The 21,912-nt window shown below is 40.1% G+C and overlaps 2 protein-coding genes across 4 annotated transcripts in view; one reads left to right on the plus strand and one right to left on the minus strand.

The window, feature by feature from the left end:
• Positions 1-132: 132 nt before the first annotated feature.
• On the plus strand, positions 133-8,174 carry pgr (progesterone receptor). Of its 2 annotated transcripts, none has more exons than XM_074680075.1 (8): positions 133-1,359; positions 2,012-2,121; positions 3,992-4,108; positions 4,329-4,634; positions 4,943-5,087; positions 6,485-6,615; positions 6,990-7,147; positions 7,249-8,174. In XM_074680075.1, exons 1-8 carry the CDS (start codon positions 482-484, stop codon positions 7,402-7,404), a joined length of 2,001 nt encoding a protein of 666 aa, XP_074536176.1. In that variant the 5' UTR covers positions 133-481; the 3' UTR covers positions 7,405-8,174. The 2 variants fall into 2 exon arrangements, with proteins under 2 accessions (XP_074536176.1, XP_074536177.1); XM_074680076.1 differs by having other exon boundaries at positions 7,253-7,333.
• A 1,027-nt stretch (positions 8,175-9,201) lies between these two features.
• arhgap42b (Rho GTPase activating protein 42b) overlaps positions 9,202-21,912 on the minus strand; it is a 92,396-nt gene continuing 79,685 nt past the window's right edge. For both annotated transcript variants that reach the window (XM_074680072.1, XM_074680071.1), the window contains 13 exons: positions 21,691-21,730; positions 21,332-21,394; positions 21,091-21,165; positions 19,010-19,094; positions 18,760-18,818; positions 18,063-18,168; positions 17,707-17,866; positions 16,561-16,711; positions 15,922-16,311; positions 15,413-15,569; positions 11,520-11,582; positions 11,351-11,430; positions 9,202-10,475 (listed from right to left, as the gene is read on the minus strand). In XM_074680072.1, coding sequence (XP_074536173.1) covers positions 10,387-10,475; positions 11,351-11,430; positions 11,520-11,582; positions 15,413-15,569; positions 15,922-16,311; positions 16,561-16,711; positions 17,707-17,866; positions 18,063-18,168; positions 18,760-18,818; positions 19,010-19,094; positions 21,091-21,165; positions 21,332-21,394; positions 21,691-21,730 — 1,518 coding nt within the window. In that variant the 3' untranslated portion in view covers positions 9,202-10,386. The remainder of the gene's footprint in view (positions 10,476-11,350; positions 11,431-11,519; positions 11,583-15,412; positions 15,570-15,921; positions 16,312-16,560; positions 16,712-17,706; positions 17,867-18,062; positions 18,169-18,759; positions 18,819-19,009; positions 19,095-21,090; positions 21,166-21,331; positions 21,395-21,690; positions 21,731-21,912) is intronic.

Genomic DNA, 21,912 nt, shown 5'->3' on the forward strand with positions numbered 1-21,912 from the left:
CCTGATCTGCAGGGTGGAGACTATTGCTGCTTGACACTGAAGTGGTTCATCATTTATTCTTCTCATTGGCTGCTTATGTTTTCTTAATGATAGAGTCACTGTATACGTTCCCCAAAGCGTGGATTTGGACTAGTTCTCCCTCTGGCACTTTGTAGCTTGTTCACTTTTCAGAAAAAAAAATCAAACTTTTAAACATGAAGTGACAGATTCATTTTCCTGATAACAGAATTACAGCGCACTTTTCTTCTCTCTCCTCCAACACTTTCTTAGAGTCTGGATTCGGTTTTTCTTTCTGAGCTGCTGTGTTATTGTATCACACAGACTCTTATGTGAATGAAAGTTACAGCCTTCCTCATCGAGGAGGAGGGTTACAGAAAAATCTGAGCTGAGACTTATCAGACTCCGTCCAGCCTCCGAGCGCACTCCACTCTCTGCTGTGCGCTTCTTGGAGCAGGAAAGAGGAAATAAAACAAGGGAGAGGATGAGCACCATCAGTACTTCGATGGCGGATTCCACTGACACAAGAGTAAGTGAGTTGATTGAAGCTGTGTACAGTAGTAATAAATTATCTGAGGAGTCGCAGTCTCTAACGTGCATGTCTTCCTCCGTGCGTAATTTTGGAAACGCTGGCACATTAGTCCACGGTATAAATTCAACTGGTGAAGCCGCGGGGTTTAAAGACTGCACCATACTTGATGGGTCGATCGCTGAGAAGCATTTCTGTGACCGTAGCAGTGATTATGTTAAGTGTGACAACGTGACATGGGAGGATTTGTTGAATGTTCAGAGAACCAATGTGGCTCCGTCTGAAAACCTAACAAGTTTAAGTCTCTCCTCCATGAATGGAGCGTGTAAGTTTATCAAAGATGAGCAGGAGCCGTCTGTGATTATGGGAACCCCCTCTCCCAACTTTGATCAGTCCGCGGAGTTACCTGTTCTGGACTCCTGCTGTGACAGCGACACGAAACAGCAGCTCGGCTTCAGAGACGAAGAGCAGCCCAGCTTCCCGCCTGGCGCCTCAGGTTCTCGCCCCGGGCTTGGTGGCTCTCCAAACTTTCTCATTGACCTGAACCAAGCGGGACAGCTCCCGGCGCTCAGCCAGGGGAGGGCGGACTCCAGGTGCAGTGTGCCAGGGAAGTCTGTCATCCATTTTGATGGAAACACGCACACATCCATGCAAATGACGATGTTCAAGAGCGAGGTTCCCCGTTGGCAGATGCAGGCGTCGCCACCTGAGCCTCAATACTGGTGCCAGCCCGCAGGAGGAACCGAGGACCCGTTCACACACAGCGGATATGATGTGATCCAGAGTCAGGCCCTCACTCAGAGGAACGCTTCACCTTTCTCCACATTCCCTGGGTAAGAAATACACCACATGGAGTCAAAGCAGAGATGCAACATCCAACTTTTCAATGTTTGAGATGCTTGTGTGAGAGTCTGGAGCATAAAAGACCAGAGCTGTGATGAATGATCAGCTCTGAACAGCAGAGACATATTTATGACCCAGTTCTGCTTTTCTGTCCAGATAAGAGACGTCTCCATGCTTAAACTGTGTGTAATGGAAACAGATTCAATGTGATTGATGATTGAAAACAAAAGCTGATGAGAGCTTCTGACCCTGTTTGGTCTAGTCTGGGTGCTAGTGCAGCAGCTCCCCCCAAAAATCTCTATCAAACAAAAAGAAACGGGCTGTCACTTCTAAAATCTCTGGGTGCTTTAAAGACTCAACAAAGCAAAAGCTCTTAGATTTATTTAATGACTGAAGAAGCAAATAATATAAATAAAAGCAGAACATTTAGTCCAAATATTAGAAAAATACTGTACACAATAAAAGACTTTAAACTCACTAAAAGTTTTTATATCTGGTGAATAAAAGCAGCAGATCCAGACTTTGTTCCCATTATTACTCATTACAGGTGAGTATTGATTGTTGCATTACCCACAGGTGAAGAGGTTATGATGGGAAAAACTTTTTAAACTCATCTTTTCATCTGACTTTTTCTTCCTTTAGCATGCCGCCTCAGAGGATGTGTGTGATCTGTGGTGATGAAGCATCAGGTTGCCACTATGGAGTGTTGACCTGCGGGAGCTGTAAAGTCTTTTTTAAGAGAGCGGTTGAAGGTAAGCAAAGAAATAAGGATCTCTACTTCAGTAAAAGCTTTGTCCAACAGTTATTTGAAACACTTTCTTGTGAATTCAGTTATATTTTAATGTATTTTTATTAGTATGGACCTTCTTTCCACGATTTATATTAAAACAGAGTTCATCCGCCTGTGACTGCTGATCTAACATGCAGGACTGTTTTCTTAGTTTCCTTTTTGTTGCACCAGTTCCTGTAAAATTTAAGCATCATTGTAACTAGGTATGGGTGAAAACCTGTATCGGTACCATAATCAGAATCAGGATTACTTTATAAATCCCTGAGGGGAAATTGCTCTTTAGCCACAGATACTCCTTCAAAAAGTTAAAAATAGAAAGTACAAAAAAAGGTATTACAAGATTTAAGAAATAATTACAAAATATACCAATATAGGAAGTTTTAAAATTAAAGCTTTAAGAAATTGCAAGTATAAAAAGTGGAAAAAATAGAAGCGTAAGTGCACTTGAAATTGAATGAAGTATGATCATCGATACTCGTGAAGGCTGCCGATACCAGCAGCCGATACTCAAGGCATAAAAAAAAACTTATGGCAAGCAAGTCCACCTCGCAAGTAGTTGCTGTTACTTGCTGCGGTTTAACACCACAGCAAATATGCGTCAGGTTTAGGGATGGGTACCGTATCAGGTACTTATATAGGTACCGACCAAATTCTATCAAAAGTACCGGGTACTGATTCAAAAAAATCCAAAAAGGACCATGTTTAGGTACCTGAACGCATTCTTGGGACTGTGAGGGAGTGGAAGAGTAGGTGATTTTCCATGCTGGACTTGAACATAGCATTACAAGTTTATATATTGAAGAATAGATATGTTAAATTGAAAAAAACAACAACAATATTTTATTATCAAACAAATTGATATTTTTTTACCACAAAACACAAAAAGTACTGAAATTTGGTACCGTTGAGTACTGATACCGTTTGCCAGGTACCAGGCATCAGTACCGTATCGTTTCAATTGTGAAAGGTACCCATCTCTAGTCAGGCCCTATTCAGACAACATGAATGAACAAGGAAGAGTTAACAGATAAATTATTTTATTTTGCACTTCAGTTTAAAAGAAGAACTTAAACTCTGAAAGTTCTTAGTTTTTTTTCACTTTTTTTTTAAAACTATAAAAGTATTAACTTAGGGAGAGTTGTTTGTGTTTTATTTTGGACTTAATAGCAGAGTGACTGTGCTGTCTTTGATCAAAATGATGTGTATCGGTCTGAAAAAAGTGGTATCAAACATCCTTAGTTGTATCCTTTCCTTTTTACCTGCTTGGTATCTCAGTGACGGATATTTCTGCCTCCTTGCTTCACTTATTAACATTTTCATCTTATCAGCAGGCATCTCTCCTGAAATTAAGCTTGTAAAAAGGATGAAAGCGAGGAGGTTACAGGCTGTACCTGGTTATTCTTCTCTAAAATAAACTGGCTCAGATCTACAGTAAATGTGATGAATCACTGAGGGGGAGTCGACGCTTCAATCTTGACTGACCTTCTATGGTGGTTGTTAAAGGTCATTAGCAACAGTATCACATTGACCAGTGTTCACCGTGTTCTCCATCTCCAGCTTGTTTTTCTTGTTATCTGGAAATGAGAGATACATAAGAGCCACTCTGTCTCACCATGGCCGTGTCACTCTGTCCTCACAGCCTTGCCTCGGTCTCATTTTCCTCTTTAGATCTCCTCATAGAGCTGCGTTAGTGTGGATGAAGGAGCCATGTAAATAGTCGAGAACCCTTCAAGTCTTTTTCTGCTCGTTATGTTCCTCTCCTCCTGCCTAAATGTTGGAAAATGAAGTGCGGTTAAGATTATGTGCATTGTGTTTACTCTTTCACTCAATAGGCCATCATAGCTATCTGTGCGCCGGGCGAAATGACTGCATTGTGGACAAGATCAGAAGGAAAAACTGCCCCGCCTGTCGCCTTCGAAAATGCTACCAAGCTGGAATGATGCTTGGAGGTACCATTTAACAAGATTTCTATTTGCTCAGAGATGATACAGCTGAATGGTATGAATGAAACTGATGTAGGATGTAACAAGAAATCACATTTAACAGGATCTTCTTGGTGTTGCTGGTTTAAGCAATTTTACAGCTGAAATGAGATTACTTTTTCACTGCGATGGGCTTAAAACTGCTCTCTGTCGTCAGTTTTAACCAAGCCGTCTATTCATATCACAGGTCGGAAGCTGAAGCGTTTTGGAGCCTTGAAAGCCCTGGGTCTACCCCCTTCCCTGATGTTCCAGTCCCACTTGGCCATGTCCAGCGACAATCAAGCCTTGACCACCATGTCCTGCATCCCGGGCGTCCGCGAGGTGCATCTCTCCCAGCAGATCCTAAACATCCTGGAGAACATCGAACCAGAAACCGTGCACTCTGGTTACGACAACTCCCAGGTCGATGTCCCCCATCTTCTCCTCAACAGCCTCAACAGGCTGTGCGAGAAACAGCTGCTGTGGATCGTGAAGTGGTCCAAGTCTTTGCCAGGTAACGGGTCCCTGCAGCTCAGGGTCATCGCTGCAGTTTCTATGGGGATCTGAAGGCAGGTGCTGTCAAGGACTCGGCCTTAAACCCTGAAATACAAGGCTTCAAACTGACACCAGTAATAAATTAGAGTGTGTCCACATGGTATAAAAACATCTGATTGTCATTGAAAATGTTACATTTGTTGAATTATTACTGGAAATTGCTGTTCTGCACAACTTTATGCGGTCATAAATCAGAGCACAGATGTTAAGACTTCTCCTGTTACAGATGGAAAGTTCTCTAATCAGTGATTTGGTTTCCTTTTCAAGGGTTTCGTAACCTGCACATCAACGATCAGATGACCCTGATCCAGTACTCCTGGATGAACCTGATGGTGTTTTCCCTCGGGTGGCGCTCCTTTCAGAACGTCACTAGTGAATATTTATACTTTGCACCAGATCTGATTCTGAGCCAGTGAGTAACCGTTATAATTTTCAGCTGCTTTACGATAATTTGTATCTACACTGCAAAAAACTAAAGTATTATCAAGTGTTTTTGTCTCATCTCAAGTAAAAATTATCTTATTACACTTGATATGAGCAACATTCATCTTATCTGTCTGGATAAGTGTCTTGTTTTAAGTTATTTAAAAACAAAAAATTAGGTCTGAATTGCTTGTGGCAACTAAAAAAACTGCCAATGGAAAATTTCCTTGAAACTAGCATAATGTCACTTTTCTCTTGTTTCATTGGCTGATTTTTGATTTTACTTGTTTAATGCAGTTCAGACCTCGTTATTGTCTTTAAATAACTTGAAACAAGCCATTTTTCTTGACTGGTCAGGTAAGTGTGACTCATATTAAGTAGAGATAGACTGATGTGGATTTTTCAGGGCCGATACCAACACCAATTATTTGTAGTCAAGGAGGCTGATAACTGATGGTTATTAATTTGCAGTCAAAGTGAAAATATTGGTGTCAAAATTTTGAACAATACAAACTCCAACACTTAGCTACATTCAAATGCCTTCAAGCACGTTTATTAAACAGCTCCCAGGCTTAGCAGCATGTTTTATAAAGTTAAATGAAAACTTTAAAAAATAAATAGCTCAAGTTTTCGTACGGTGGGTGGGACAGTGCTGGGGACTGCAGACAGCGGAGCAGCTGCAATAGAGCTGCAACAACACAGTTTTAAATTTGTGGCTGTCAGATTAAAAAAAGGCTGATGCCGATTTGCCTCAAAATGCCAAATATTGGCCCAGCCGATAATCGGTCTGTCCCTAATTTTAAGTATAAAATGACATTTTCTACCGGAAATTAGGACAAAAACACTTGATAAGATTTCAGTTTATGCAGTTTAACAGTTATTAGTGATGCACTGATACTTATCCTGGTATCGAGTATCGGTGCATCAATGTCCTCCAAAGCTGGATTGGTATTGGGGGGAAAGGGCTGATCCACAATGCCGATGTTACCTTTGATGCACTTATATTGCTGCATTACCAGTCTACAGGGTGTAAAAGTTTACATTTGAATAGAATTTCCGTACATTCTGAAGCATTGTTTTTGACAAAATAGTGCTAAACATTTGAATATTCTATAGTTTAAATACATATTAACTTCAGTTTTTCCATCTTCTCATTTTTTGCCTTTTACCCAAAACATTACCAGTCTTATCCCACAGTAGGGCATGAAGTTATTATTTAACACTATCAGTATCGGTATGGACTGATACCCAAAGCCCAGGCATCGGTATGGGTATCGGTACCAGAGAAGTTGGATCGGTGCATCCCTAGCAGCTATGACCTAAAAGCTGATAAACAGAGTGTCTGTAGCTCAGACGCACTGAGCATTTTATGCTTTTGTCTGACAGGGAGCAAATGAGAAGATCTCCGATTTACGACCTGTGCCTGGCGATACAGTTCATCCCTCAGGAGTTCGCCAATCTGCAAGTCACCCGCGAGGAGTTTCTCTGCATGAAAGCCATAATTCTACTCAACACAGGTGAAAGCAAAATAACTTTCTGTATCAGTTTCAAGATGACTCACTTTTAACCTTATGCTACCTTGTTTTATTTATTGCAGCCGGGGTTTGCTAACAGTAATGTGGAGCTTTGATGAATATCTGCGGTAAAGCCACAGAATAAAGGGAGGGCTGTACAGGGTGACTGGACCTTGAGAAGATTTATGTAGCAGCTAGTTTCAAGTTCAACTTTAATACCAGAAAAGTCAGTGCAGCAACAGTGAAACAAAGCACTGTAACTGTTTTGACTCATGCTTTTGTTTTGTTTCATGTAATGAGGGTTTGTTTAGCTTTTCAAAGGCTGATAATTTTAATTCAGAAGATAATAAGTCTCAATGTTTCCTGTCTGTTCTCAGTGCCTCTTGAAGGACTCAAAAGTCAGGCAGCGTTTGAAGAGATGAGACAGACCTATGTTCGCGAGCTGACCAAAGCGATTCACATGAAGGAGAAGAGTTTGGTGTCCAGCTCGCAGCGGTTCTACCACCTCACCAAACTCATGGATGCTTTGCACGATGTACGCAGACCTGAGTACAACAGCATTAATTGATTTAACATACAGTTTCTGGCTGATGAAGAAGTACTTAAACAGGGGTGTGTGTGTTTGTTTGCTGACAGATAGTGAAGAAGGTCAACCTGTTCTGTCTGAGCACCTTCATCCAGGCAGACGCCATGAAGGTGGAGTTTCCTGAGATGATGTCAGAGGTCATTGCCTCCCAGCTCCCCAAGGTCCTGGCAGGCATGGTGAGGCCGCTCTTATTCCACGCAAAGTGACGACTCCAGCACGGACTCCTTTGCTCTGCAGAGACATCTTGTTACTGGATTACTCATCCTTCTGTTACTGGATTCCTCACACTTTGACAACTTCCTGTCACTGTCTGTAGCCAATATAGTGGTTCCATTATTATTTTTTCCTTCAATTTAGAACAACTCAAATTTAGAGGCATTAATAAATAAATTCCTGAGATGCAGTGGTGGCAAAAATTGTTAGAACGCCTGACAGATCTGAAAATGTTGACCTTTTTAGCCTTAAAATCCTGAACATGAAACATGCAGATGATTGCTCTGAGCACAACAAACATCAGATGAAGTGATTCCTCCTGATTTTATCAATTTTAAACTTTATAATTTGGTTTGTCCAACTTTACAGCAGTTACAGCAGCACGTGTCTAGTAGGGATAGACCGATCATCGGCTGGGACGATTATTGGGGCCGATATTTGGCATTTTGAGGCATATCGGCAACCGCCTTTTTTTAAATCTGATGGCTGAAAAGCAACAAATCTAAAACTGCGTTGTAGCAGCTCTGGTGCAACCGCTCTGCTGTCTGCAGTCAATACTCAGTCCCTAGCACTGTCCCACCCACAGTACCATCTGATTGGTTACAAGCAGAGCCATGGCTTGGGTAACAGCCAATCAGCAGTGCGGTTACATTGACATTTTGTAAAATTTTATTTACCACAGAAAACTTTAGTTATTTATGTTCTTAAGTTTTCATTTAACTTTATAAAACATGCTGCTGAGCCTGGCAGCTGTTTGATAAAGTCATGCTTAAAGATAACTGAATGAAGTTAAGTGTTGGAGTTTGTATGGTCCAAAATTTTGACACCAATATTTGCACTTTAACTGCAAATTAATATCGGCTTCAAATATTGGCCTCCTTGACTACAAATAATCGGTATCGGGCCGGAAAAATCCATATCGGTCTATCTCTAGTGCCTGGTGTTTCAATGTTACTTTTTATCAGGAAAATGGTCCAAATCCCCTTATCATAACTCAGTTCTAAGGTATATAGAGCATTATGACATAATGATGACTTTGTGGATATCTTATTCAAGTGTTTTAATGAAAAGTTCAACTAAAAACAATTTAAAACTTCTTAAATATGCCAAGTGTTCTGATAATTTAAGCCACCACTGTATATATTTTTGTATCAAAGCCAAAAAAAGATAGAAAATGCTAAAGATTTCTAAAAGTTGTTATTTGTTACCAATGTTTTATTCCTTGCTACAAGAGGAAAGAATGAGAAACCTGACATTTAATTATCAAAACTCACTGCACCCACTTCAGGGGGGAGAGGCTGGTGAGATGACCAAAACAAAAATAAACTGTGTGCCTGAATGAGCTTACACCGTGCATATCTCCTCAACCCAGACTGCACAATGTCCTTAATGTTATTTCAACAATGCATTATTTTTAAAGTGCATGAAACATCAAAACTCAATGGTGCAAAAGTTCCCCCATGTGAAAATTAAGTGCTTGAATTCTGAATTACTTACCAAACCATTTTCTGTAAAACATCAGACATGAAGTTTAATTATTTTTCAGCTGAAAAGACCAAAAAGTTGAGTCACAATGTCAAAAACTGCATTATAAACTTACTTTCATGAGGCTATGTACAGGAAGAAACAAGCTACACTAACAATGTAAGTCCACAAATCCTGAGTGCTTTTTTAGCGAAAGTGAACTCAGCTGTGATTTATTAAATGTTACAAAGAATTCAGTGCACAGGTGTAATAAATCACACTGTTTATTAATAGACATGTTTTTGTTCTGTAATAACACAGTGGCTGATTGCAAGGAAACAAGCTTTCCATGAGAAAACAAAACAAAAAAAAACACGACGCCAAATGTTACATAGTCAGGATATGGATATCATTTCCGTGATAAGCAGACTCAGACTGTGGGGAGTATTATCCCAGCATCAACGTTCAAGGCCAGCGTGCATTCTTAAAAATGTAAAAGGAAAAGAACGACTTGATCTTGGCGAGTGCAATGTGTGATTTCACCTTTGGATTAAGGTTTTCCTTAGGTTTGTAAAAACTGCAGCATAAAAAAGTTTGACTTTTTTTCTCTTTTTTTTTCAGATGATATAGCATCACTCAACTTTTTTTAGAAAATTCTGGACTTTGTATTTTTGAAATGTTGTGAAGGTAACAGAATATTATCAAATGACATTTATGACATAATACACTCTGATTCATGTCTAGTTTTTGTCAATAGTACACCAGTGTACCAGAAAGTATCACAACACAAGAACATAGCATTCATGGCATTACTTATATAAAATACATTTTACATAAAGAATATGTATTTAACGTGATAATTTATAGTAACTATCAGTTACAAGAGGTAAATATTTTTGATTAGCGACTACAGAAAATCTTCATTACAGTACCATGTAGCTAAAGAGAAAGTGCACTGCAGAAGTGAGCAGGTTCAGTGGATGAACAATGTTCACATGAACATGAAAGTTAAGGTGCAAACCATTATGCTTTTTCTAGTAAATTCTACAAACTACATTCTGTCTTTATTTATAATCACAGTTTGTTCAGTTACAGTTCATACAGAATGTCTTTGGAGCTACGGCTCAATGGAAGTGAATGTTGAAATAACGGGAATTAAAGGTAATATATTACTGACAATAAATCATTGTGATGTGATTGTTTTTGTGATTCTGAGGTCTAATACTGTGACTTAAAATATCAGTGCAGTAGAAGGAGGATGTATTTACAGTACATTTATCATTACTTATGATGATTATAGTCTCTTCTGAATCTAGCGTGATTCCCTGTAAAATGCACAATCAATTACAGTTGAGGAGGTAAACTTTGAACTTTGGATTTTTAGAAATGTTACAGCAAATTCTGTCCTGCGTGACATCTGCACAGCATGCAGAAAGGACAGGCACCAGCAAGACTCAGTCACATTAGATTTCCATGGATACCATGAAAGAGATGCGATGTTTACCCGCTCATTAGAGGAAGACAACATAGTTCTCTGGGATTAAACCTGTTTTTCCCTCGTATGTTGCTTGAAGCCAGCCTGGTTCCACCGAGCGGTAGACTGAAGGAAAACAAAGAGAGAAAATGTTCTTAGGAGGAGGGAAGAAAGCGTTTGATGTATTAAAACCTGTTTGGATTTGCTTAGGCGGTATTTGGTTACATTATTTCCCAAACTTGGTGAACACAAGCGAGGAAGAAAGGGGAAAAAACAGCTATCAGGCAGGAAAATAAACATTTATTACAGATGGGGAAAGGCTGTGGGTCAGTCTGCTCTTTCAAGTCAATCCCTGTGGAATATTTCAGCAGACTTGAAAGCAGGATCGCTTTGCTTAAATCACATACACACACTTTTAAGCAGAATAAAAATACAGATCCCTCATAGCTCAGATAAAACAACACTGAGAAAAGTTGTAAAAATAATCAGCTCAAGCTATCAGACACAGATTGACAAATTACAGGTGAAGGGAAAACGGGTGTATTAATGTAGAAAGCTGTGAAGCAGTCTGCCTGCTGCTGAGTGAAGAGGGAGCATTTGTTGACGTTTCTGCTTTTGGCTGCTGGCTCTGCTGGCTGTGTTAACAGGGAACAGGCACCGGTGCCTTCCATCACCAGGTTACAGTGACCTGCCTGCACTGGTTCAGGGCCAAGTCAGCGCTCAGTGGAAAAGGCAAGAGGCAATAAAAAAAAAAAAACCCAGGGCTGTTTGGATTACAGCGATGCATATGGGGGTGTGACGCCAGGAGCGAAGCTGTTTTATGCCTCAACATAACACTGGGAGGGAGCCAAGTATGCTGTGTGCTTCCAGGAGACACCAGATTGTCTGTCTCTGCTCTTCAAACGTCCAATCAGATGTGCAGAAAGGAGTGTGTGGACTTCTGCAGCAAAGTATCTGTCAGCTGAAGCAAATAGTGTTTGTGTTATGCTGGCTTGGCTCACCGTTTGAGAAGTGCGCCCCCTGGGGGAAGCTGAGCTCGTGGCTGTGCTCTGCCTCACAGGAGTACATCGCTTTGGCATCCCTGTAGGAAAACAAAGGGGTAAAGTTGAAGCAGGTTTGGGATGAGCGCTGTATAAATGTGTGCTGCTGGATGTGACATGTTTACGGGACCTTCCAATCGGAGCAGACTGCTGGGAAGAAGCGTTTTCAAAGAGCAGTGCTCTGGCAGCAACCCTGAAATGATACGAGGCAAAAGTTCATCACTCTTGATTCTATCATGGGTGAAATAAAGTACTGGAAAATTTAGTGTTTGGTAAATAATGTCTGAAGAAAAATATGAGCTGAATTCAAGGAGGGAAAGAGGAAGAAATGCTTCTCTAATCTACTTTGGTTCATCAATGTCTATAAATCATCAGGACTGCTTCAGGGGGGAATTCAAGACTTAATTTGGACAAAAACTAGTCTGTTCACTTTCTCTTGACCCTGCCAGTGATCCGTATTGTTTAGGACGCGGTGAAATGCGTTATGACACAATACGGGAGGTTTCCTTCCTCCGGGCGCACTCGCTTTCAGTACAGTACTGAATTGAGTTAAACTATATAACAAGGTTACACTTGACCCCGCACACAACAACCTCAGAGTCAAGGGGACAACAGGGCCTGAGGCAGACTGGGTGCTATACAAGGAAACTACTTGCGAGACCGTGCGACTGGCCTCTCAGACATGACAAGTCAAACAATCTATTTGTCCCGAGAGAATGAGTGCAGACTGCTGCTGGGTCACATCAACCCCAGAGCAGGCTGAGTGCAATTAAAGACAGCTCTCCCACCAGAGAGGAAAAGACATAAATCTACTAACACATACTCATCTGATCTCAGAGACCTCTCAATGCTCAGCACTCATACGCAGGCGAAGGAGGAGGAGATGAGTCAGAGGGGAGAGGCAGAGAGGGAGTGAGACCGAGAGAAATGTTGTTGAACTATTGTCCTCAAGTCTTATTTACTCCTACTTGGAGCAGAAAAAGCTGATTTTTATTTCATATGAAGATGATGGCTACTGCGTTAAAATATTTTATCGTTTGTCCACAGTGTTGTAATAGAAAACACTTTTTCTCAAAGGCAGGATAACTTTTACTTCTTATGTACAATAACCAAACAGTTCCTGACACAAATATACACCATTTTCCAAGTTATTATGCAAGTTACCACAAAACCTCTTTTCAATCAGGAACACTCTTGTCATACATTGAACCATTTATTGCCAAATAACAGTTAGAATTGGTGTCACAGCTCTGGTTTTCAGAGTACTCCCTGGGTTAGTTGAGTAGCAGGCATGCATAACAAACCCCCATACGTACATGCAGATTAGGAGGATGCATACATATCAATAGGATACATACAGTCTTAATAGGAAGAGGCTGGGTGGAGGAGGATTTATTAAAACAGCAGCGGCTGGGTAGCAAAAAGGTAGCAGGGATAAGACAGAGTGATGATGTGATTTAAATACCAGGCCTTGTCGTTAGACGCACGCTGTGATTGGCTCAGAGGGGTTAGAGATTGAACATCAGCCTGTCAGCTGATCACAGATGGCGTATGACTTCCATGTCCTGCATGAACTTGCGCTAACTCCATTTTTTTTAATCTAAAAACCTTCCCAAAATCCTTCATCACACACCCCAAGTAATTAAATGTTCCACATGATAATGCAAGCCTGATTCAACTTTTACCTTGGGCAATAAAAGTGACAAGAGGAAAAGGGTCAAATAGTCTAGAGTCTGAGATCAGCCAAAGAGTCAGGATGGGGGAAAATCCAGAGTCGAGATAAGCCTGACAAACATTATCAAGACGAGAACTGTCAAGAATCAGAGGAGAGATTTCTAGGAGACCCTTAGCTCCCAGTAAGGTTGTTTTTACAGCTGTGGGGCTTGGTGATCTAACCCAAGTCTGCTTGGTTTAGGACCCCGAGATGGGCAACAAAGGTCAAAGCTACAAAGACAAGACCTCCATTAAGGATGAATACTGGATTAGGTACATTATTTATAGGTACCGACTGAAATTCCTTCTGTAGTACCGAGTACCAATTCATTTAAAAGGCAATTCTCCATGCTGGACATGAACACAGCATTGCAAGTTCATATATTGAGAAATAAATATGTAAAAATGAAAAAAATTGAGATTTACTATTAAACAAATCAAAATTCAATACCACATAAACACACACAAAAGAACTCAAAATTGGTACTGTTGAGTACTGATACCAATGGCCAAGAACCAAGTATTAGAGCTGTATTGTTTCAAATATGAAAGGTATCCATCCCCAACCTCCACTGAAGGAGAAACGGCAGGAATAGGCTACCCAATATGTGAAAGCTGAGTTCCCTGAGTTTGTATTTACAGATGGGTGACAGGAAACCCCAGATGAACCTGATGGGTGGGCATCTGGCTGGATTGCGTGTGGCCATGCCACTTCAACTTAACGGCAACATCAACAAGGCGGTGTTGGTGTTGTGCTGTGTTGTGGGCTGCCATTTTTGATGATGAACTTGTAAGTCATTCCCTGGTTCAGGATAGTGTTAAAGTGACTTCTGCACTATTCTTCGGATGACTTTCATCCCATGGTGGAACAGACCATGAGCTCAAGTGAAAAAGGAGCTAGTGTACATGTGAGACAATACACCATCTCATGTCATTTCCTGGACTGGATGGCATCTCAGGGCTTTAAAGTTGATCCCATCATAAACTGGCCTGCCTGCTCTCCTGATCTCAACACTGGTGATGAACATTTGGTCAGAGCTAATGATTATGATTTACTGTGATGGAAAGGTGCAGCACACAGTGTGAGCAGAGAAGTCATCAGGAAACAAGCTGAAGCAGCTGACCAGTGACTTCTGAGCCTCAGCGAAAAGAAACTCGATAATATTGGACATTGGAGAAACACAGTATGTTGGAAATACTTCAAATTCATTTAACGTTTTACTTTCTTCAAGGAGGTTATGTTTTTGAGAGTTTGTCTGTGAACTACATCATTTAAAAAGTAATGAACTGATCTTGATGAAATTTTCAGGAAATGTTCAAAATGGGATAAGAAAGGAGTGATTAAATTTTGGGGGTGATCTGGATCACCGTCTGAATCCAGGACTTTTTTTAAAGGAATCTTTATCATTGTGAGATAGGGCCATGTTTACCATATGTGCATATAACTCCATGATAAATGGTCAAATTGCTTTGCAAAACAATACAAGACAAGGTCAGGATAATTTCTGACAGATGTAAAAGTACGATCCAGATCCTGGCAAAATTCTGGATACTAAGATCCGGAATATGAAATATGTGCTGGGTCATCATAATTTTCAACACTGTCAGGTAACAAATTATTATACAAACCTGCAACTAACACCAAATTGTAGCAGACAGTCTTCTGAAAGGGAGTATAACAGGCGGACTAAAGTGTTGTGTGGCAATCACAATATGCTTGGCGGAGGTCTATGCTCTGAGTGCTTTTCTGTTTATTTCTATAAAATTGTCAAGAAAAATTTTCTTTTTTGTTAAAGTTGGAACATAGTAAGAAAAATAACCGCAATTTTCAATTGATAAAACATATAAAAAGGTGCCTGAACTTATTTTACACAAGTATACGGCCTCACCACCAACTTGAATAATAATTTTGAACACTCAGTTTTGCAGTTTCTGCATTTGTTTAAAATAAGACCTACAGTACAGAAGAAAAACAATCACTTCCTGACTTCTTAACAAATTTGAAAATGACTGCTGGAACAGTTTTTATATATTAATAAAATAATTTGGAATAGAGAATAAACAATTTATGGTGAATTAAACAAATTTTATATTTGAAACCTGTTTCCATGAATCTAATTTGAGGGTTATTTTGATTATGTGACAATTTTCCTGTTAAATATCCCAATACGTGTATAGGCTTTCAGTTTAGAGAAGCAATGAAAGAAAATGTCCTGAAAATAAATGTACTGCAAAGAATTATACTGACATTGATATCAGTGTCACTGTCAGAAATGGAAGATTTATAACAAACAGTATTTTTGTCTTTACACTGAGCCAGGTCTCTGGTAGCCGTTGCTGGCGGAGGTGTCCATCCTGCGGCGGATCACTTGTTTGGGTGGCAGGTCTGGGTGCTCAGCAGGCTTTACACTCTCCTTGGGCTCCAGTGTTGACAGACTGTGGACAGATCCAGAGCAGCTCCTGCGGCCTGGAGGGAGACATACACATAATAACTCCTGTCTGTGTAAACGACACAAAGATACTAAAGTTTATTGCTCAAACAGCTCAGCGCAATGTGCCAAGTGACTCAAGAAATGAGAGGCATAAATATTATTTTACCTCTGCTGTTTATATTACGCCTCAGAGTGAGGGGCTGGTTTCATCTTTGCATGTATTAGGTCTTAGAGGAATAAGTTATGACAATAAAATGATCCAGTTTATGAATTCTGTCCTGTAAATGACACTTTCATGAGGTTTATTTTTGCTTCACTACTGCAAAGGAAACACAATCAACAAACTAACAACAAGTTTAAAGTGGCACTGCTGAATGAGTCTCTAACCTTCAGGTATGTGCAGCGACTTCAGAGAGGGAGCAGCTGAGCGGCTCAGTAACGTTGGCCTGAGGTCAGGGCGACAGTGGGGGGCTTTTTTGGGGGCAGGAGACAGCCTGGGTGTGGTGCTCACAGAGGACAGGCTGAGAGCATCCTCTGACTCTCCATCTGTACGCCCTGCATCTTCCCTGGAGCTGGACTCGGGGCTGCTGACACATACGGCGCTCCTGGGGCCGTTTGAGAGCTGTGACGGCATTCGGCAGAGGTCCAGGAGCGACTTGTCCTTGACCTGAGTGCAGGAAGCTGTTTTGGAGGAGTTATTCTGCTCAGAAGAGTGGGAGGACAAAGACTCCATGCTGCCCATGGGGGTGCTGCCTGGACTGCTGCTGAATGTGTCACCTATGCAGGGACCAGAGGAGAGGCAAACACAGCCCTCATTAAAACCTGCTGAGTGATAAAATCACTGAAGCTGATTAATGGCTTAAGAATCTCTCTATCTTAGAGATAATTAACTGCTATCTTTAAAATCTTCCTAAAGAAACTACACAAGGTAGAGCTCTCAGGAGCATGAACACGTGATGGAAATTAACGGCCGACAACAGGCGTGGTGTGATGACCTGTTGTGGGAATCACTGCTGTGACACTCACTTTCTGCATCTGCTAGGCAAAGTGTTGGCGTGTAGAGGCTGCGGGGCTTCCTGGGCCCCGTGGACAGACAGATGGCCCTGCTCCTTCGAGGACCCGGCCGGCTCTGGGGTTGAGGCAGGGGCACGTTTGGATCTGGAGGCTGGTGAAAGATCTGGAGGAGCAGACAGGCGCGGTGAACACTGGATGTAATCACAAGCTGTTCTTTCCTTACAAATATTTGCTTTCTGAATTTGCTATTTACGGTTTGTTAGCTGTCTGGGTCTACAAAATATGACGAGGGACTTAATAATTTGGTCAAATACTGAGAGAATATTTTCTGCAAACTCAGTTTTTTGTTGACCATGATGCATTATGATCTATGTAAACACTCTTGTGCCATGCGATGGCAGATATTTATTCATCAAATTTATTAGAGCTGTAAAAATATTGATATTTCAACTCTTACTATCGATATTTTTGTTAAAATAAAAATTCATATTTTAGATGAATTGGAAGTACAATGCGTCTTCCGCACCTCCACAACAGTAGATGGCGTGGAAGAGCTACTCTGCTGTATGTTGTCCATAAACTGTATAATAAATATAATCTTATATTCAAAATATTTTATTCCTTAACTTGCTGATGTGGGTTTTGATGTCAAAATCATTTTCTTTCTTTTTCTTTTTTTTCAGTTTCACCATTTGATCACATCTTTCACCCAATAGTTTTTTTTTGCAATATCAGTTTAATGCTGCAGTAGTTTTAGTGACATTCTTGACACACTTAATGTTTTCAAGTTAAGTGTATAAAACACTGCATCCGACTTTCATTATTTCAAACACAATAAAATAGAAAAGTTGTTTTTAATCAAGTAGTTAACTGTATAGAATATCGCAATATATCACAATATCGTGATATTACCATATCGTGACCCAAGTATCATGATGCATATTGTATCATTAGGTTCTTGCCAATACCCACCCCAAATATTAATGCTGAGTCATGCCTCATACTCTTTTATTCAAACATTACAAAATAAGTAATCATCACAAGCTTTTGAGATTAGAGTAAACTTTGCCAAAACAAAAAAACAGCACCTATATAAAGAGTAAATTATTGATGGCTATAATAAGATTAAAGAGAATACTTTTCTTCAGTGACACACACCTTATTGAAGTTCTCGATGAGAATTTCCACCACAATGTTCTGAAACTTGATGTTCATCATGGCCGCCACAGTCTCCTCCTGTGAACGCATGAGCGTGGGTCCAAAGATGACACCCAGGTTGGACACAGTCATCAGGTTGAACTGGTTTTGTGTGGAAACTCTGAAGGCAAAGGATAAAACAAAAACACGTTAGGTCCACCCATAACACCTATAACTCTTCCAAAACCTGACAGTTTTAGAGACACCAGCAAATGCATTATTTCTCCCTGAGCAGTGAACACAATTTAATCAGTCACAGAAAATTTGATCTCCCCCCAAATGCTGCTCTTTTTTTTTCTTATTACAGGAACACATACGTGACAAGGTGTCTTATTAGGAGCTCCAGCATTTCTTTGTTCCTCTCTGGGAGTTTATGGACCAAGGCATGAACTGCACACACTCTGTAGTTCTGGTCATCTGACTCTGAGGAGGGAAACAGATATAAAATGAGAACAGAAGATACTAAACTCTTGGATACAAAGGTGCAGGGAAAAAACAGACCAGCAGATATTAAACTAAACAGTTCATGTGATGCACAAGGGTGTAGAATTGCATATGGACTGAACGAACATACCAGCGCCCACCAAACAATGGCTGAAATGTTCCCACCTATACATAGGCTGAATGCAAAAAAAGGGCCTCATGGGGTACACTAAGGGTTAAATCCTTTGACATTTCATCACCAACTTCCAAATATAACAATATAATTATTCTCTTCTTGAATATAAGTCTCTTGTATGTTGTTGATCTATTTCCTGAGACTTGATTTGATGATGATTACATAATGATGACTGTAGACATTTCATTCGTTTTATGGGTATTTTAACAGCCAATTAAAAATAAAAAAACTAAAACTCAATCCTCTTATATATACCAAGCCTTCTGATAATTTTGGCCACCTCTGAGTTTCCACCAGCCATGCTCCATAAACTAAAAATCCTGCCTTTCATGTATGACAAGAAATAAATAAAGTATTTTGACGAGAAAGGAAAAGGTGTACTTTTCTGGACTTACTGACAGCCATGATAAAATCTTTGTGCAGCTTGAAGGTCATTAGAGGCTCAGACAGACACCTGCAGAATAAAGCGAGAAGTTATCATTTGTTTCCTAAGTGACATGGCTTTTTGAAATCCAGTCAGCAGCCTCTGTGAGTCACAGGCAGCGCTGAACGCATGACTAACACCAAAGAGGTTTCTAAGAGGCATAATGGGGGTAATGATGATTCCTGACATCCAAAGACATACAGCTAGTGGGGCGAGCTGACCTGAGGTAATTCTTCAGACCGCTGGTGATCGTTTTGTTGTCCCATGTCTCTGGATCCAGGTCCATATGCACCGGTGCCTTGGATGCTATTGGAAACACATTGTCTTTTTTTATCACAACAATGCGTGAGATGCAAAACCGTGTGGAAAAACAATACAACCTGACATGACCTGACAAGACGGTTCAGTGAGCGTTGAAATTACAAAATGCTTCCTGTGCAAATACACAAGTGTGCACAGGAGTATGTGTGTGTTGTCTCACAAAAATACAGCTCAAGCTTGAGGAAGACTTTCATAAATCACCGAGGCATTTCCTGTTTAAATGTATGCTCTGAATGCAAACAAGGTTTCCTTGGGTCATCTAATAAGGTAATGACTAAGTGTTGTGTAGCCAGATGGCTGTTACATGATCACACCACAAGGAGGACCTCTTTCCCTACTCTGGAACATCAGGATATCTGCCAAGTCTGTGATTTCAACTCAAATACATTAAAGGACATAAGCAACCATACATAAGAAAGCAATAAAAACAGTTATTCAGGCACTTATAAGTTACAAATAAGACTGTATTATTTGTTTTAGCTGGAAAACCTGTACGAAAACTGTGCAAAAACTGACTGTAAGGACAGTGGAGGCACCTTAATATCTTGCTTAACAAACACCAACAGTGACTTTAGTCTTGAGTCCCTGCAAACACTGATTTCAGAGGTAGTTCTTCTTCTGCTAAAACCCTATGGCCCGGTTTCACAGACAAGACTTAAGCCCAGTCCAAGACTAAAATGCAGTTTGAGCTGGCTTAACTTTAAATCACTTGCACTGATTAATCTTAAAATAGTCATAGATTTTTGTCTGTTCTGGATTAAACAAAGCCAATTGCAAGAGGGTGGATTAGAGCTACTCCAGGACTAAATAGAAGTTTATATTAATCCTACAAAGAGGCAGGTTTAAAATCAGCTTAGTAACCTTAGTTCCCTTGGTTTGTGAAAGGGAGAACACAAATGGTTTGGGGGCATGGAGTATTTGGAATATCTAAATGAAGACCAATATCCGCTGCAGGGGCCAGCCAGACGAACATTTGTGGATCGCAGTAATCCATTGAATCAGTTTTGAAATTACTTTCTGAGACCGCTTTCGTATGTACAAAGAAGACGTATTGGAGATAATCACTTTGCATGAGCCTAGACTCTCACTAGAATGACATCAAGCATTCAATAAATACATGTATTTTTGCTCAACGTTCCAGTACTTACTGTAAATTCTCATTGTCAAGTGTTTTTCATTTTTAATTCTTCGAGAACCAACCATGTATATATATCTCACACCTATATAAATATGTAAATAGTAATATTCTTTTCTACTTTTCTATACTTCAAATATTTTTTATATTTCTTCAAATTTCTAATTGTATATTCTATTATCATCATTCTATTTTTATTGTTATTGCATTACTGCACTTTTTTGTGAGCTGCTGTGACAAAAAAAAATTCCCCAAGGGGGATCAATAAAGAATATTCTATTCTATTCTATTCTATTCTATTCTATTCTATTCTATTCTATTCTATTCTATTCTATTCTAGACTTTCCTCCATGTCTCAAAGAGGAAGGCCTGTACCCAGTTCACTCCAAGTTCTCATCACTTTGAGGTTCTTGGCATCCCAAGCACTCCTCTTCTCGTGTTCAATGGCAGCAGTATGGCCTTTACTTTCAATGATCAGCATGATTTCCCACTATTTGTTTGAGTTTTTTCAAACTCAGTTAAGTTTTTTTAACACATTCTTTTGACTTCAATCATGTTTGTTGTCAAAATGCCCTCAATTACATTCCAGGTTTTTATAATCACTGTTAGGCTAACAGGCTGTGCTCCCACTTAGGCTAATGGGAATTGATGCAGGTGTTGTCACTGAAGCTTAGTCCAGGACTTTATAGTCTGGGACTAACTAAAACAAATGTAAGCTACGCTCATGCAAGCTACTGAAATGACCCAGCTTTACTGGTCTGATGTAGGCCTACCCCTGGCTTAATATAAGTATTGTCTGTGAAACCAGGCCTATGTGTCACGTTTTCAGATTTTAAAGCTACTTACAAAACACTGTTGTCATCAGCTTCTGCACTTTGGAGTTGACCCCTCCGATTCTGTACAATCCCATCGTATTGATTCCTGTTTGTGGACAATTAAAAGTTAATGTGCGATTACCATTCATTTGAAAACAAACGTCAACACAACACGTTAACTAATGACTGATGCACAAATGTTGATCATTAAAACAGCGGGCCGGAGCTCAAGACGTTTGACAGATGAAAGCTGAGAGATCCAAAAGCCTCACCTCTCATCTCCACCAGGTCAATGCATTTCCTTACAAAGTTAAAGCCTGCCTCATTAAGGAACGCTGTAATACAACAGGAGAATAAAGTTGACACGTCAATTACCGTCAGGGTTAACCACGCATCATGCAGGAATAATAAGCATTCCCCTATGCTTGTGCTCTGACTAATAAGATACAACCCCTGTACTGGAAGGCTCTGCTATGTCAGCTGAGTGGGTGGATGTCAAGTAATTGTGTTAATGAACAGAGATAGCTCAGAGAAACAGAGAGTGTGCTGAGGGTTTCATGTCAGTGCTTACGTTACTGAATGTTTGTATTTCACATGGAATTTGTCAGGAAAGATAAAAAGACACACTTACTCTCTTCCTTCTTGCTTAAGATGGCCGGCAGGTTGTAAATCTGTAGGAAAGTTGAATAAAAACCATAAAATTAAGGAACCTGTTAGCTTAAACTGAACAAAATCTAAAGTAAAAAAGGTGGTATAGTATGTTTTATGGTTTTCTTCCCAGGGTTCATTTGGTTTAAGCAAACTCTCCTATTATTAGCACAAGTGGGTGGTGAGGTCATAGCTTCTTAGATTT

Source organism: Halichoeres trimaculatus, unplaced genomic scaffold (genome assembly GCF_033239565.1).
Source record: "Halichoeres trimaculatus isolate MK-OKI-2021-1 unplaced genomic scaffold, fHalTri1.1 fHalTri1_scaffold_9, whole genome shotgun sequence".
NCBI lineage: Eukaryota > Metazoa > Chordata > Actinopteri > Labriformes > Labridae > Halichoeres > Halichoeres trimaculatus.

What these genes read in the sequence shown, in the direction of transcription:
- pgr (XM_074680075.1), top strand. Translation starts at nt 482, where the DNA reads ATGAGCACCATCAGTACTTCGATGGCGGATTCCACTGACACAAGAGTA. An exon ending in AGCTGGAATGATGCTTGGAG is followed by an intron (nt 4,109 to 4,328) that starts GTACCATTTAAC and finishes TTCATATCACAG; the next exon opens with GTCGGAAGCTGAAGCGTTTT. An exon ending in GTGGTCCAAGTCTTTGCCAG is followed by an intron (nt 4,635 to 4,942) that starts GTAACGGGTCCC and finishes TTCCTTTTCAAG; the next exon opens with GGTTTCGTAACCTGCACATC.